This window comes from Phacochoerus africanus, chromosome 7, assembly GCF_016906955.1.
Source record: "Phacochoerus africanus isolate WHEZ1 chromosome 7, ROS_Pafr_v1, whole genome shotgun sequence".
In the NCBI taxonomy this organism is placed as follows: domain Eukaryota; kingdom Metazoa; phylum Chordata; class Mammalia; order Artiodactyla; family Suidae; genus Phacochoerus; species Phacochoerus africanus.
Window position 1 is genome coordinate 104,812,344 of NC_062550.1, and position 13,925 is coordinate 104,826,268.

The 13,925-nt window shown below is 40.5% G+C and overlaps 1 protein-coding gene across 1 annotated transcript in view; it reads right to left on the bottom strand.

The window, feature by feature from the left end:
* Positions 1-8,519: 8,519 nt before the first annotated feature.
* OTOGL (otogelin like) overlaps positions 8,520-13,925 on the bottom strand; it is a 152,670-nt gene continuing 147,264 nt past the window's right edge. The window contains exons 58-59 of the mRNA XM_047785805.1: positions 10,382-10,461; positions 8,520-9,847 (exon numbers count right to left, since the gene is read on the bottom strand). Coding sequence (XP_047641761.1) covers positions 9,647-9,847; positions 10,382-10,461 — 281 coding nt within the window. The 3' untranslated portion in view covers positions 8,520-9,646. The remainder of the gene's footprint in view (positions 9,848-10,381; positions 10,462-13,925) is intronic.

Here is a 13,925-nt window from a genome sequence, read left to right on the forward strand (position 1 = left end):
TCAGATCCCATGGCTCCATGTACTAGCAAGCATTCATCTGAAAGGCTGATTGTGAGCTTCGCAAGCAAGCTTGCAGAGTGCTTAGCAAAGTGAAAATACTTAAGAGTGACAGCTAGTATTGGTTCCCTGTGATTACTGCAAATAAACTCAGACTTGAACTATGTTTCTTTATCTGATAGCCCCCTGTCTCTCCTACATTGTTAGCTCGCACGCTTTTTCTGATATACACACATGTTCACGTCTGGGTGCCTACTTAAGAGCCTCTTGTGACTTCCAGTTGCTGGCAGTGTACCTCTGGCCAAATCCGCTTTCTGGCTTCACCTCTCTCCTCTCCTCCTTGGCACCCTAACTTATACCCTCAGTGAAGTAACAGGCCGTAAACTTTTGCACCTGTTTCCATACAGATCTCTATTTACCTTGTAACACACAAATTTACTTTTTTTTGTTATTGGCTGCACCTGCACTGTGCAGAAATTCCAGGGCCAAGGATTGAACCCATGCCACAGCAGGGACCCAAGCCATACCAGTGACAATGCTGGATCCTTAACCCACTGAGCCACCAAGGAACTCCAAAAATTTACTTTTAACATATTTATATTCTCAACCAGATTAGGAATTTCATGATGGCACAGACTATAAATTCAAGCACTTATCGTTGTAAACTGTATTTACGTTGTAATAATTCCTGAGGACCCTACATATCTTTAGTAGCAAGTGTCAAGGCAAAATATCACAAAACAATTTCACTGTTAATGCATCAGCTTTTAGTCTCTGAGAAATAGAACCAAATTAAAAATCCAGCAAGGACATTGATGAAACTTATTGTGGTAATAATCCCCTCACAGTACATCTTACATCTTACATCCATCTTAAACTTACACAGGAAGCTTACAAAGGAAGAGGGGGAGAGAAGTCAGCAAGCTGATCTAAATGCTAAGTTTAACACATCTTTAAGGGAATTAAATAAGTGTATATACTTCAGTGTGGCTATGTTGTCATATATTGGCTTTGTAAAAAATGCATTTTAAATAAGCAGCTACCAAAACCCTTCTGGAGTTTACATCCATCTCTCCACCAGGTCAATAAGCTTGGTAGCAAGTTAATCCCTAGGGTTTTCCTAAAAGTCTCTCCTTCCTGAGGGGTTATTCCATCAAGTAGTATGGCCTTATTCCTGCCTTATCCTTGAATTTGGCCTGGGAACTTAGGTATAGAGAAACTAACTGAAAGATTCAAGAAAAACGTGGGTCTTTTGAGAAAAGATAAGGTGTAGCCTTAGTACAGTTTTCAGGGCATTTATTCTCAAGAAAATGAATGGACGTTTTAGATGGAGAAGCACAAACGGAAGTCATTTCCGCAATTACGGAGATCGTTAACGTCTTATGAAGCTCCTTCTGGGAAATCTGTTGTTTGGGGTCTTACATACGCACCTGTTCTTAAAACACAAACCGTATCTTCACCAGGAGTTCGGTGGACCTACTTGATTAACCACCTCCCTGGTGCCACGCACAGTGCTAAGTGCTGAGGACCTAGTAACAAATGCGATTCCTGCTCCCTTCATGGAGCTGCAGTTCTAGGGAGGGAGGTACTGAGTGCTGAGTACTCTGACTCTGTGTGTAAACTTCCTCCTCCTGGTTCCCAGGGTTTCTGTCTAAACCCAGGCTCTCTTTCCTTGTCATCTCATCTTTTGGGTTCCTGAATCCAATTCTAACATGTGAGGTGTGTATGGTTTTTTTTTTGGCAGTTTCCCCACATTACCAAGCAATGCTTGGGACACCAGCTAGATGTCCTCCAATTCAGCTCCATCTGACACTGTTCTCCCCAGAGACAGCCACAGATTCCGCAGGTTAAGGGTTCAGTCCTACAAGACTGACCCCTGTCCCCAGACACCAGTCACTGGCCTAGGTTAACTGTGCTTCTGACCAACCAGCTACAGACGGAAGGTTGCCACGAACCCTTTCTGAGGTTCTAGGACTGGCTCACAGAACTCCAGAAAATCATTTACTCACTAGGTCACTGGTTTATTATAACAGGATATAATTTTGGAATTCCTGCTGTGACACAGTGGGCTAAGAATCCAACTACAGTGGCCCAGGTCCCTGTGGAGGCATGGGTTCGATCCCTGGCACAGTGCCATGGGTTAAAGGATCCAGTGTTGCCACAGCTGTGACTCGGATTTGATCTCTGGCCCAGGAACTTCCATATGCCAAGGGTGTGGCCATTAAAAAATAAAATAATAATTTAGGAACAGCCAGACTGAAACGACCCACAGAGTAAGGCATGTGGAATGGGTGTGGAGCGCCCATAATCTCTTGGAGGGAGCCATTCCCCCCAAATCTCCAAGTGTTCAGCAACCCGGAAGCTCTTCGAACCCTGTCTTTTGGGAGGATATACGGACGCTTCGTTACAGGGGCCATGACTGATTAGATCCTTGGCCAGTGGTAACTGACTTAACCTCTGCCCCTCTCCCCTCTCCAGAGGCTGAGGGCCTGCTTGAAAATTCCAACCATCTATCTAAGCATGTGATTGGTTTTCCTGGCAAACCAGTCCTCATTCTTAGGTCCCCAAATTACCAAATTAACATGACAAGAGACACTTTTATGGCTCTCATCACTTAGGAAATTCCAAGAGTTTTCGGTTTTAGCCCTGAGCCAGAAATGAGGTCTAAAACCAAATATATATTTATTAACATAAATCACAGTATTAATCTATTTGACATCCCTTCAGAGCAGATTAGTCTAAAACAGGTCTCGCTGCCTCTAGCTTTTCTTCTACTTTAATGCATTTTCTTTTTTGTTTTTTTTTTTTTTTGCCTTTTCTAGGGCCACTCCCACGGCATACGCAGGTTCCCAGGCTAGGGGTCCAATCGGAGCTGTAGCTGCCAGCCTACACCAGAGCCACAGCAATGCCAGATCCAAGCCACGTCTATGACCCACACCACAGGTCATGGCAATGCCGGATCCTTAACCCACTGAGTGAGGCCAGGGATCGAACCCACCACCTCATGGTTCCTAGTCGGATTTGTTAACCACTGAGCCACGACGGGAACTTCTAATTCATTTTCAACTGTCTTTAGATTTATCTTCCTGGAGTTCCCGTCGTGACGCAGCAAGTTAATCCCTAGGGTTTTCCTAAAAGTCTCTCCTTCCTGAGGGGTTATTCCATCAAGTAGTATGGCCTTATTCCTGCCTTATCCTTGAATTTGGCCTGGGAACTTAGGTATAGAGAAACTAACTGAAAGATTCAAGAAAACGTGGGTCTTTTGAGAAAAGAGAAACTAACTGAAAGATTCAGTTAGTTGTCTTTTTAGGGCTGCGCCCATGGCATATGGAAGTTCTCAGGTTAGGAGTCAAATTAAAGCCGTAGCTGCCAGCCTATGCTACAGCCACAGCAATGCCATATCTGAGTGGCATCTGTAACCTACACTACAACTCATGGTTATATTGGATACTTAACCCGTGGAGCAAGGCCAGAGACTGAACCCGTGTCCTCATGGCTATTAATCGGGTTCATTGGCAATGAGCCACAACAGGAACTCTCATACTGTTTTGATTACTGTAGCTGTACAGTATAGTCTGAAGTAAAAAGAGTGTGGTGATAATTCCAGCTTTGTCCTTTTTTTCTCAAGATTCTTTCACTAAAAATTCTTAAAGAAACTGAAAATTATCTTCAATTTAATACTAGATCAGAGAGGCAGGGAGAAAACAAAATAAAATGAGAATAGAAATTAGTTATGCATATGTTTGGTATTACTTTTCTCCTACAAACAATACTTGAGTATTTTACTCTCCTCCCTTCCAACATGACAGTAAACAGCTAACACTCTATGTTGCTTTAATAAGTTAAAAATCACATCTCGCATTTTTAATGTAAATTTATGACCCTTTCAGGAAATATGAACACATATATATACATTATTTATATATATATGTATATAATTATATGTGTACCCAACACACGCAAATTCTAAACTTGACAGTTGTCATTTACTGAGGTAGAGAAGGCTTCAAGGAACTGATTTAAGGACAGTAAGGCAGGAGAGGAACCAAACTAATACAACTCAAATTGATAGAGAGCAGGCCACAGGTTACATAAAACACAAATACACGAAACACGAAACACGGTGGTTCCATTGGGAAAAGCCAAATGGAACTACTGCACCTTGGAGTAGTCAATAAGGATGAGGAATGAAAGGGAGCACTTTACCTGCTGGCTTCCGGACCCATCGTTCACTGCTCGGTGTTTACGTCACAGGCTGGTAATTCCTGCCTTTTTCCAGGTTGCGCTACTTGGTTGGTCAGGTGTAATCCGGGGCATGGTGCTTCTTCCGCGCTGAGGAGTGGTTTCAGAAACAAGAGTCCCTGTGGCAGGCACGGGGGAGGGATGCTGCCCTTCTCCCCAGAAGACGAGACAGTGGTCAGAGTAAGGTGACCAATGGTTTAGTCTGGGCCTGCTGCCCATGTGCTGTTTCTGCCTAGCGGCTTCAGGCTGCCTGGGAGAAGACGCTACCATGAAGGTGGAAGCAGATTTAGCCTCAGAAATCTTGGCATGAGAACATCAGGAGCAGTGTACATACTGAGTCCAATACTTCATCTACTCACTACCTTTCAGCTCATTTGCAATGTTGTGAATGTTTATGTCCCCTCGAAATTCATGTGCTGAAATCCTAACCTTTATATGCTGGTATTAGGAGGTGGGCCCTTTCGGCAGGGAGTAGAACACGAGGGCTAGAGTCCCTGTGAATGGGATAAGTGCCCTTTTAGAGGAGACCCCAGGGAGTTCCCTCATCCCTTCTGTCATGATAGGATACAGCAAGAAGTCTGCTGTATTTGAAGCAGGAAGCAGACCCTCACCAGGCACCAAATCTTCTGGCATCTTGATCTTGGACTTCTTAGCCTCTAGAACTGTAAGAAATGTGTCTGTTGTTTATAAGTGGCTCCGTTTATACTATTTGGTTATAACAGCCCAAATTAAATATCATTTCATTATGGCTTTTGTTCATAATAATAAATACCAATGCACTCCATTTCTATAAGTCAAATGACTCTTCATCAGCCTTTGACAGATCATAACTCCGATTCTTTGTATAACCTTCTATTTCCTTGACTTCTATGCCCTCCATTAAGGCTCTGGGCTTCACTCCAAACTCTGACTATTCTCTCTCAGCTTCTTTTCTGACCTTCCTTTTCTAAGATCCCTAAATGCTAGAACTCTGCAGGACTTCAGCTCAGACCCTCTTTTCTTCTCACTATACTCTCACCCTTGCTAACTTAGTTCATTCTTACAGCATTACACAGTTTAAATGTTACCAAATCCTAAAAATATTTCCAACAGAGATTTCTCTTCTTGGAACCAGAACAATAGAAATAGCCACATCCTAATAAATTTACTTCGTTGTCTAACTGGCCATGTCAACATGCCCAGAATGAGGTTCTAAGTTTTCCCCATCCCTGGAAAATGCTCGTCCATTGACCCAGTTGCTCATCAAACTCAGAGGCATTCTCAACACAATTTCTGTACTATGGTGATTACCAGTTCTTCTTGACTTTACCTACAACATACATTGTATAACACAACCACCATGTCTCACCTATTGTACCCACGATATCAACTAACCAGTCTCCTTGCTTATTATTTGTCTCCCCAGCCCATTTCATCAGTGTCATCCTGTCCCACACTCATTTTTCAAAATGCACAAAAAACATTCCCTGACCTGTTCTGATTCTTTCCTCCCACAACTCCTCAGCACACGCTGTCCCTTTGCTTGGGAATGTTTAACTCATACTTGCCCTTCAGGTCTCACCCACGCATTCCTACCTCTGGGATCTTCCCTTACTTTAAACCCAACCCAAGGTAGATTTTTCTGTGTCACTTTCTCATAGCAACATCTAACATTTCCTTTTTAGATTTAGAACTTAGAATTGCTCATTTATTTATATTACTATATACTCATAACTAATTTAAGTATGAGGACTATGTGATACATACACAGCTCAAAAATAAAAAAATAGATTGTTATACATTGAGAAGTTCGTATCCCAGTCTCCAACTACCCTGATGTATCTCCACCATTTTTTCTACTTTATGGTTTTGTCTCCCTAACATAAATAAAAGTAAATATAACTATATTATTTTACCCATTTCTTACAAAACCTAACATTCTATGCATGCTATTCTACACCTTGTTTCATTTAAAAATACATTCTAGGGAGTTCCCATTGTGGTGCAGAAGAAATGAATCTGCGTAATACCCATGAGGATGTGGGTTGGATCCCTGGCCTCACTCTGTGGGTTGGGGATCTGGCGTTGCCAGTAAGCTGTGGTGTTGGTCGCAGACATGGCTTGGATCCCTTGTTGCTGTGGCTGTGGCATAGGCCGGCAGCTGCCGCTCAGATTGGACCCCTAGCCTGGAAACTTCCGTATGTCACAGGGGCAGCTCTAAAAAGCAAAAAAAATAAGTAAATAATAAAATTAAAATTGAAAAATAAAATACACTCTAGAAATCATTCCATACTAATATATACATTTTTCATTCTCCGTTTACAGCTTCATGGTATCACATTATACAGATTAATATAACATGCTCAATTCTTGTTGGTTCGAGTTTTTTTGTGTTACAAGCTACACTATAATATTATATGAGTGCTTTGGGGGTTTGTACAGTTGTTTGTCCAGGGTATACATATCCAAGATAACGTGGTCAAACCAAATATCACTTCTAAATTTTAGTCGACATTGATAAATTCTCAGGATTTCTATTTTGTATCACCAATTATATATGAAAGTGCCTGTTTCCCCAGAGCCTTAAAAAATAAATATATAATTAAACTTCTGAATTTTTATCAACCTGGCAGGTAAGAAATTGCATTCAGTGTAGACAATGCAAAAGGCTTTTATTAAAATTATGTTTAGTTATCTTTTCATTTTTAAAGGAGCCGCTAGTATTATTTCTTTTTCTTTCAACTATCAGTACACGTTGTTAGCCCATTCTTCTATAAATTTGCTAATATTTTTCTTTTGTGATTTTTCCCAGGAACTCCTTATCTGTAGGACTACAAACCTTTATCAGTGAAATATTGCAAATACTATGCTTTGGCTTCACATTTTTCTTTTGACTTATGACAGTTTTTGTCTTGCAGAACTCGTCTTCAGTTTTCTTGTTAAATTTATCAATCTTTTCTTCTGGGCTTCTGGATATTGAGTCCGAATTAGAATGGCTCTCCCTCCTCTACGGCTCTAATGAATTTCGTATTTTCTTTTAGAACTTCTACCCTGTTTGGGTTTTGTTTTGTGTAATTTTTTTTAACATTTACATCTCTGATTCATTTAGAATTTATTTTGAGGTCAATGGATATATGAATTCAAATATCGCTTTATTCAGGTTACCATATCGTTGTCCCAACACTATTTATGGAAAGTCATTTGTACCCCTCTGCTAGTTTGATGGTCACTTTTAATTACATTTCAAAAAATTTTGAGTTCTGCTTCTCAACTTTTTCAAGGTGTCTGTATTTATCCAATGCCTACTTTCTCACTAGATGCTAAGTTGCATGAGCGTGAGCATTGTCTGCTTTTTATTGCCTGTGTTCACAGGGCTTAGAACAGTGCCTGGCACATATGAGGCGCTCAGTACCTGTCTGTTGTATTTGGGAATGATTATGAAGTTTTAGGAAAATGTTTTCCTTTTTCCCCAAAATGTATTTAAAGATGATTTAATATTTTTAATATAATTAACATTTTTAACAGAGCATGAAAATAAAGAAATGATTGGTAGATGGCATACGATATTAAGTGCTTCATTCGAGGTACATAGTTTCTCTTGAGCAAAATGTTAATTTTATCCAAAAGCATTTCATTCAATTTATATGTTAATAGGAATCAAACAATATTGAAATGCTATACCATTTGGTTGTGATGACTGTTGTACACCTATAAATGTAATAAAATTCATTAAGTAATAAAAATTAAAATTAAATTAAAAAAGGAAAAAATGTGGATATTTAGACAGAACACCTGTGCTATTACGCACAAATAAGATAAAATCAACTGTTACATACAGTGGATCCTGGGACTTTGCAAATGCAATGTTCTCTCATTCTTTCATCCATTTCTAGGTAACTCGAGATCCCCAAATATCTAATCTGTCGTAATTTTTCTAAGCAGCATGATTTTGAAATGAAAGCACATCATTTTAGCCCAGCCCGGCCCATTATGCTCTCGCATCCGCATTTCAATGCAACTTTACTGCTTGACTCATGGATGTTTGACTTCATTTGATCCTCACGACAACCATAACAAGTGAAGCATCCTCTCCTTTTTACAGATGAGGAAAATCAGATCATTACAAACTATAAGTGGCAAAGAATTGGGGGATTCGCAAAGACCTCAGGATACATACTCCCAGGATATAATGTCAATAATCTACTGCATTTAAAAAGTGCAGTGTTCCAATGTAGAATTATTAACATTTTCAAATTACTTTATTTTATTTTTCATTGGCAAAACAGCAGCATGATCAGCAAAACAGCATGCAACTTCAATAGCTACACAAGTACATCTCAAAAACCAGATGTCCATGAGGCAGTAAATAGCTACTAAATGTTAAATGATAGCAACATATTTTAAAACCGTTTTAATGACATAAAAAATAAAAGCCCCAGATCTCCCTCCTCTATTTAGCAACTGATGCTGCATTTCCCCGTTCCTTATTATTGGGGTAACGATTATACGAATGTATATACGTATGTACGGGTGGCATTTTTTTTCTTCTTTTTAAAATCACTGATGTTAAAATTCTTAATTCTAGGCAAAGCAAACTCTTTAAGAATAAAAGGCTCTATGATACACGCCTCACTCTACGGTTCAAAAGAAAAGAACGTGAGACTAGAACATAAAAGACATAGACTTCATCCAACTGTTAACATCAGTTCACCACATTGTTGTATCAAATGATTTCGTACAAGTCACACAGCTTCCCTGGCTGTCGGATACACTTGCAAAACAAGGAGAATTTGCAGAGTTCCCTGGTGGCTCAGTGGGTTAAAGCTCTGGCTCAGGTCACTGCGGTGGCATAGGCTTGATCCTTGCCCAGAACTTCCGTATTCCATGGGTGTGGTCAAAAAAGAGCAGGGTAGAATTTGCAGTAACATCCCTAATATCTATTCAAACTTAAATAATACAAAATGCTATAGTTCTCTGACCTGTCTCTAAGCATGCCACTCTTTGGCTGCCCAGATACCAGCACTGACTGATTACATTTACCAGGTAAACAATAGTGATGAAAGAGTATCTTAATTTGAATAGCCACGGCAGACGCTGCAGACCAAAAAGAAAACCATTGAGTGAATCCTGCAAACGACCTTTTAATACGTAAGAATGGAATCGTATGTTGCATTTACATATGTAACAGCATCTCAGCGGAACACCCTAAAATCCCTTGATTCTCTAAAACAGACTATGTCAATAAATCTAATTTTCCCATGGAAACTGTATATATGTTATGGCAAGTGTTAAATGGCCATATCCCAAACGTCTGAAAACACACATTACTATTGTACACTATAAATCTGCCAAGTGCCTTAAAAATAGGGATAAAAGTTAACGACATTTGACACTCCGATGCTGCGGAGCGTTCCTGGAACCCACGGGTTTAAATCCACTGGCATGTGCAGTCTGTGGGCTCCTGGAGGGCGTGCAGGACTTCGGTGCCATTGCCGGAGCAGTACAGCGGCACAGTCAGGTTGCGCACCCCGTTTTCACGACAACACTTGCAGAATCTCAGGTGGCTCTCAACGTTGATGTTATATATGGTAGCTGAGGGGCATTTCCCTTCGCAAGATGCAACGTTTATCTGTAAGGAGACAATGAGAAAAATGCCTTAAAACTGTAAAAACGGTGGTTTTGATTCCACCAAGCAAACGGATGGCCCAAGATGGCAATCTGACATAAACTGCGAAGTGTGCACATAACTAGACAGATCTATGGAATATATTAATCGTAATCTAATGATTTTATTGTAGCCTGTGTTACGTCATAATCAAGTAGTTCAGAGCATCAGACTAGTCTTACTAAAATGGGCAAAGTTAGAACTAGGACTATTTTTGCTGATTAAAACCACACAAAGACAATGTATGGTCAAATATATTTTGGCTCAATTTCCACCTCTCTGGACTGCAATTCTCATTCAGAACTGTTGATTATTTATGCCAAGAATACTTCCCATTTCTTCACAAAAAATATTGTAATATTAGAATGTAGGAATAATCTCAAAGTTAAATATTTTACGTATTGGCATTTTGTTGGCTTAGAACTTATCGGCGCTATGACACACGTGCTTCTGGAAAGAGACATACTCTTTATGTAACAAACTGTATTTTTCACTTACCGAGCTTTGACTTACACAGTCCTGTTTCCTTATGACTGACTTAATAATCACTTTCTGGCATAGTCTTTCTTCTCGTTTGCCTGATAAAATATTGAATGTATTTATTCATCAAAAAGTCCATGTCGAATTGTTTCTCAATCAATTAAACATATAGATATACTTAAAATTGAAAACAGATATATATTTCTATAATAAGAGTTAAAATTTCACTTTTACATAGTCTATGTTCAATATTTATTTTCAACTTGCAAACATATTTTCTCATATATTTTCTAAGCTTTATACTTAGCTCTTTATCTTGTCTTAGAATAATTATCATAATCATAAATCAAACATATCCCGCACATGTAGTAACCCTAACATCAACCTATGTGTGGTTATACATATTATTAGTTTTAACATAATATATATAAAAATACACCATGGCATGTATATATAAATATACATGTACATATGCATACATGCACATATAATCCATTTTAGACTATAACCTGATAGATTTTAAATCACATTATTTTAGTGGAAATTAATATAAAATTATGCATGAAGGTAAATGAATAATTATCAACCTTGTTGAAATGTATGTATTAGTCTTATTATACCTGATTTTAGAGCTCTGAAATGATCTCATAATTTCTAACGAAAACACTTTGTATTAATTAATGACATATTAATAGGCCTCTGTGTGCAATAATCCAGCAATATGTATCTAATGCTGTATGCTAGTGGATGTAATCCTTGAAAATAACCAGGTTCTCACTTCACTCTGTTACTGACTTGTTTTGTCGCTTTAGGAAACCACTGAATCATCCTCCCGAATTTCCTTGTTTACAAAAGACTGGAACTACAGCTCCAATCTTCAAATGAATTTAGTCACAAAATCTTTGCTTAAAATAAATGCTTGTATGAAACCCCCACATGCAAAGTACACAAAGTTAAGCTACTCTGGTTGAAGCAGAGATGTGCAAAGGCGATTGCCTGAAATTAAACTGTTCTCGTCAAGGTCATCCGTGACCTTCCACTGCTATAGCCAAAGGTCACATCTCAGTCCTCGTCTGAAGATTTCTCCGCAGCGTTTGATCCAGTTCATCACTCCTTCCTCCTGGACAGACTTCCTGTGCTTGGCTTCCAGAGCACGCTCTGGTTTTCCGCTCATCTCTTTGTGGGGCTCATCCTCAGTCTCCCTTGCTTGTCCTTAATCCTTTCCCCGCCCTCCCATGACGGCAGGGCCTAAGGCTCAGGGTTGGTGGGAGACCGACCCAAGGCCGTTTTGTCCCTTCCGACCCCTCCACCAGTGGTTTGAAGCAACCACGTCTACTAGCCCTTCTGTTCTCACCTACGTTCAAAAAGAAAGAAGAGTCGGAAGGAAGCCGCCTTTAACATGACCTTAAGGTCCCTACCATCTCCTGTCACCTCCGTCCCTGTGCAGTGGCTGCTCTCTGCCACCCCCTGCTTTGAACACGCTTCACTCTTCCCGGCTGGCTTCCTAAGGACGTTCAGTCTCTACTCAAATGACCCCTTGTCACCCAGGCGTTCTCTAACCACCCACTTAAATTAGCAACCCAGCTCCCTCCTTCTCCATCCCTCTGATTCTGCACGGTGGTGTTCTTTACGTCTCATCACTACCCGACAAAACAGTGGGCATTTACCTGTCACACTGCGTGCACCATGCATGCAGATACTGTTTCACTCTCTATCATTGTGCCTAAAAGGGGGTCTGGGACATGGAAGGCACTCAAAAATCTGTTCACGTTAATTCATACATGAGTGAAACTGGGATGGCACAAATTTACTGTTAGTTGAGTGATTCTGTTGTGTCAAGAGGCACTTCCTATTCATTACTCAGAGACTTTACGGCAGCACATTTTGTTTGGCACAGCACCTGCGATCACATCCACCATCCACAGTCTCTCCGGTAAAGGCTGAAAGCAACGACTACAGACAGGGGTTCTCTGACACCAAGGCAGAAACTACTTCACAAGTCCTTACGCCCCAGATGAAAGATGAGGTGGCATGTCATTGTTCCGCAACTTCAGAGTTTGGCAAAATTGAAAGATCCTGGGGCCAGGCACCGGAGAGCCCTAAATCTATTACTGATTAGTGCGAGCCACTTTTCTGAACTGTCATTTCCTCATCTATGGGGGAAACTAGACCTGCCTCCCCACCTACTTCCCAGAACTGCAGCAAAGATTCGTTGCGGTGCTGCCTGCAATGGGTTTAATGGTGCTGACATGTGGCGATCAAATGGTGATAAACAGACCTTTCCCATCTGCTCTCAGATAACATAAAGGTACTCACTTTCCCAACAGTTAGCATGGGTTTACATAATTCAACGTCTTAACCATACAGTATGATTCTATTCCCAAATCTCATACCTACAGAAGAGTCTAGAGTCTAAAGAAGCAGAGGAAAAAAGATGAGAGAGCACAAAAATATAAACCTCACTTGATTCTGGAGCCTAAATTTCACTCCTTGAGTTCCTTATACAATGACTATTTGATACACATTAATTTACATTGGATTCAGAGATGCAATACTGAATGAAAAATTGCTTACTTCCAATAAGCAGACATTTTTAATCAGGGTGTGGCTAGGAGTCCCAGCAATTAAAAACCACTGGGTGGCCATCTACTGGCAGTGGTGGTATTCTATTAGGCATAGGTGGTATTCTGTGACCCCAAAATTTCTGGCAATATAATGTTCCGGGTTGAATTGCATCTTCCGAGAGTCCTTTGTGCCTCAGAGTTTGACAGTTTGGGAGACAGAGTCTTTGCAGAGGTAGCCAGGTGAAAAGAGGCCCTTAGGATGAGACCTAATCCATACAGCTGGTGTCCTCATGACTGAAAATTTGGAAACAAATCTGCTCACACAGTGAACGAGAAGATGGCTGACTACGAGCCAAGGAGAGAGGCCTGGAGCAGCCCCTTCCCTCTCGGCCCTCAGAGGCGACCCACCTTGCTAACACCTTGGCTTTAGACTTCTAATCTCCAGAACTATGAGACCATCAATTTCTGCTGTCACTTGGTTTGTGGTATTTTGTTAACAATGGCCACAGCAAACCAATATAATAACTAGATATCAGGCCATCGTGTTGAACTTTTTTGTTTGCTGTGGGGGGGTGTGCTTGTGTTGGATGTGACTTTTCACGTGTCAGATAAATAAAGCCTCTGTCACCTGGCCCTGCACCGATGAGCAGGCATCACTAGCCAGCCTTTGCCCGCTCCTACACCTTGTACGGGCGATGTTCTAGAATGTCACTGGTGGTCACGAAGGAGGCTGCGCGCTTCGGCCTGGAGGGGGGACTCCTACACCTCAGAAGGTGTCTGACCGCGGTGAGTTACTTCACCTCCCTAAGCTGAACACCAGGATAAACGCAGACCTTACCACTGGAATTTCGTGAGAAATAAACAGTGTAGAAAACAGGAGAGTTACTGACTTATGAGTTGTTATTATGTTTCATAGTACATATTATAATTACGTTTCATCAAAACTTTAATACATTGTAACATTCTTTTCCATATGATTAACAGCTTTAAATAGGTAA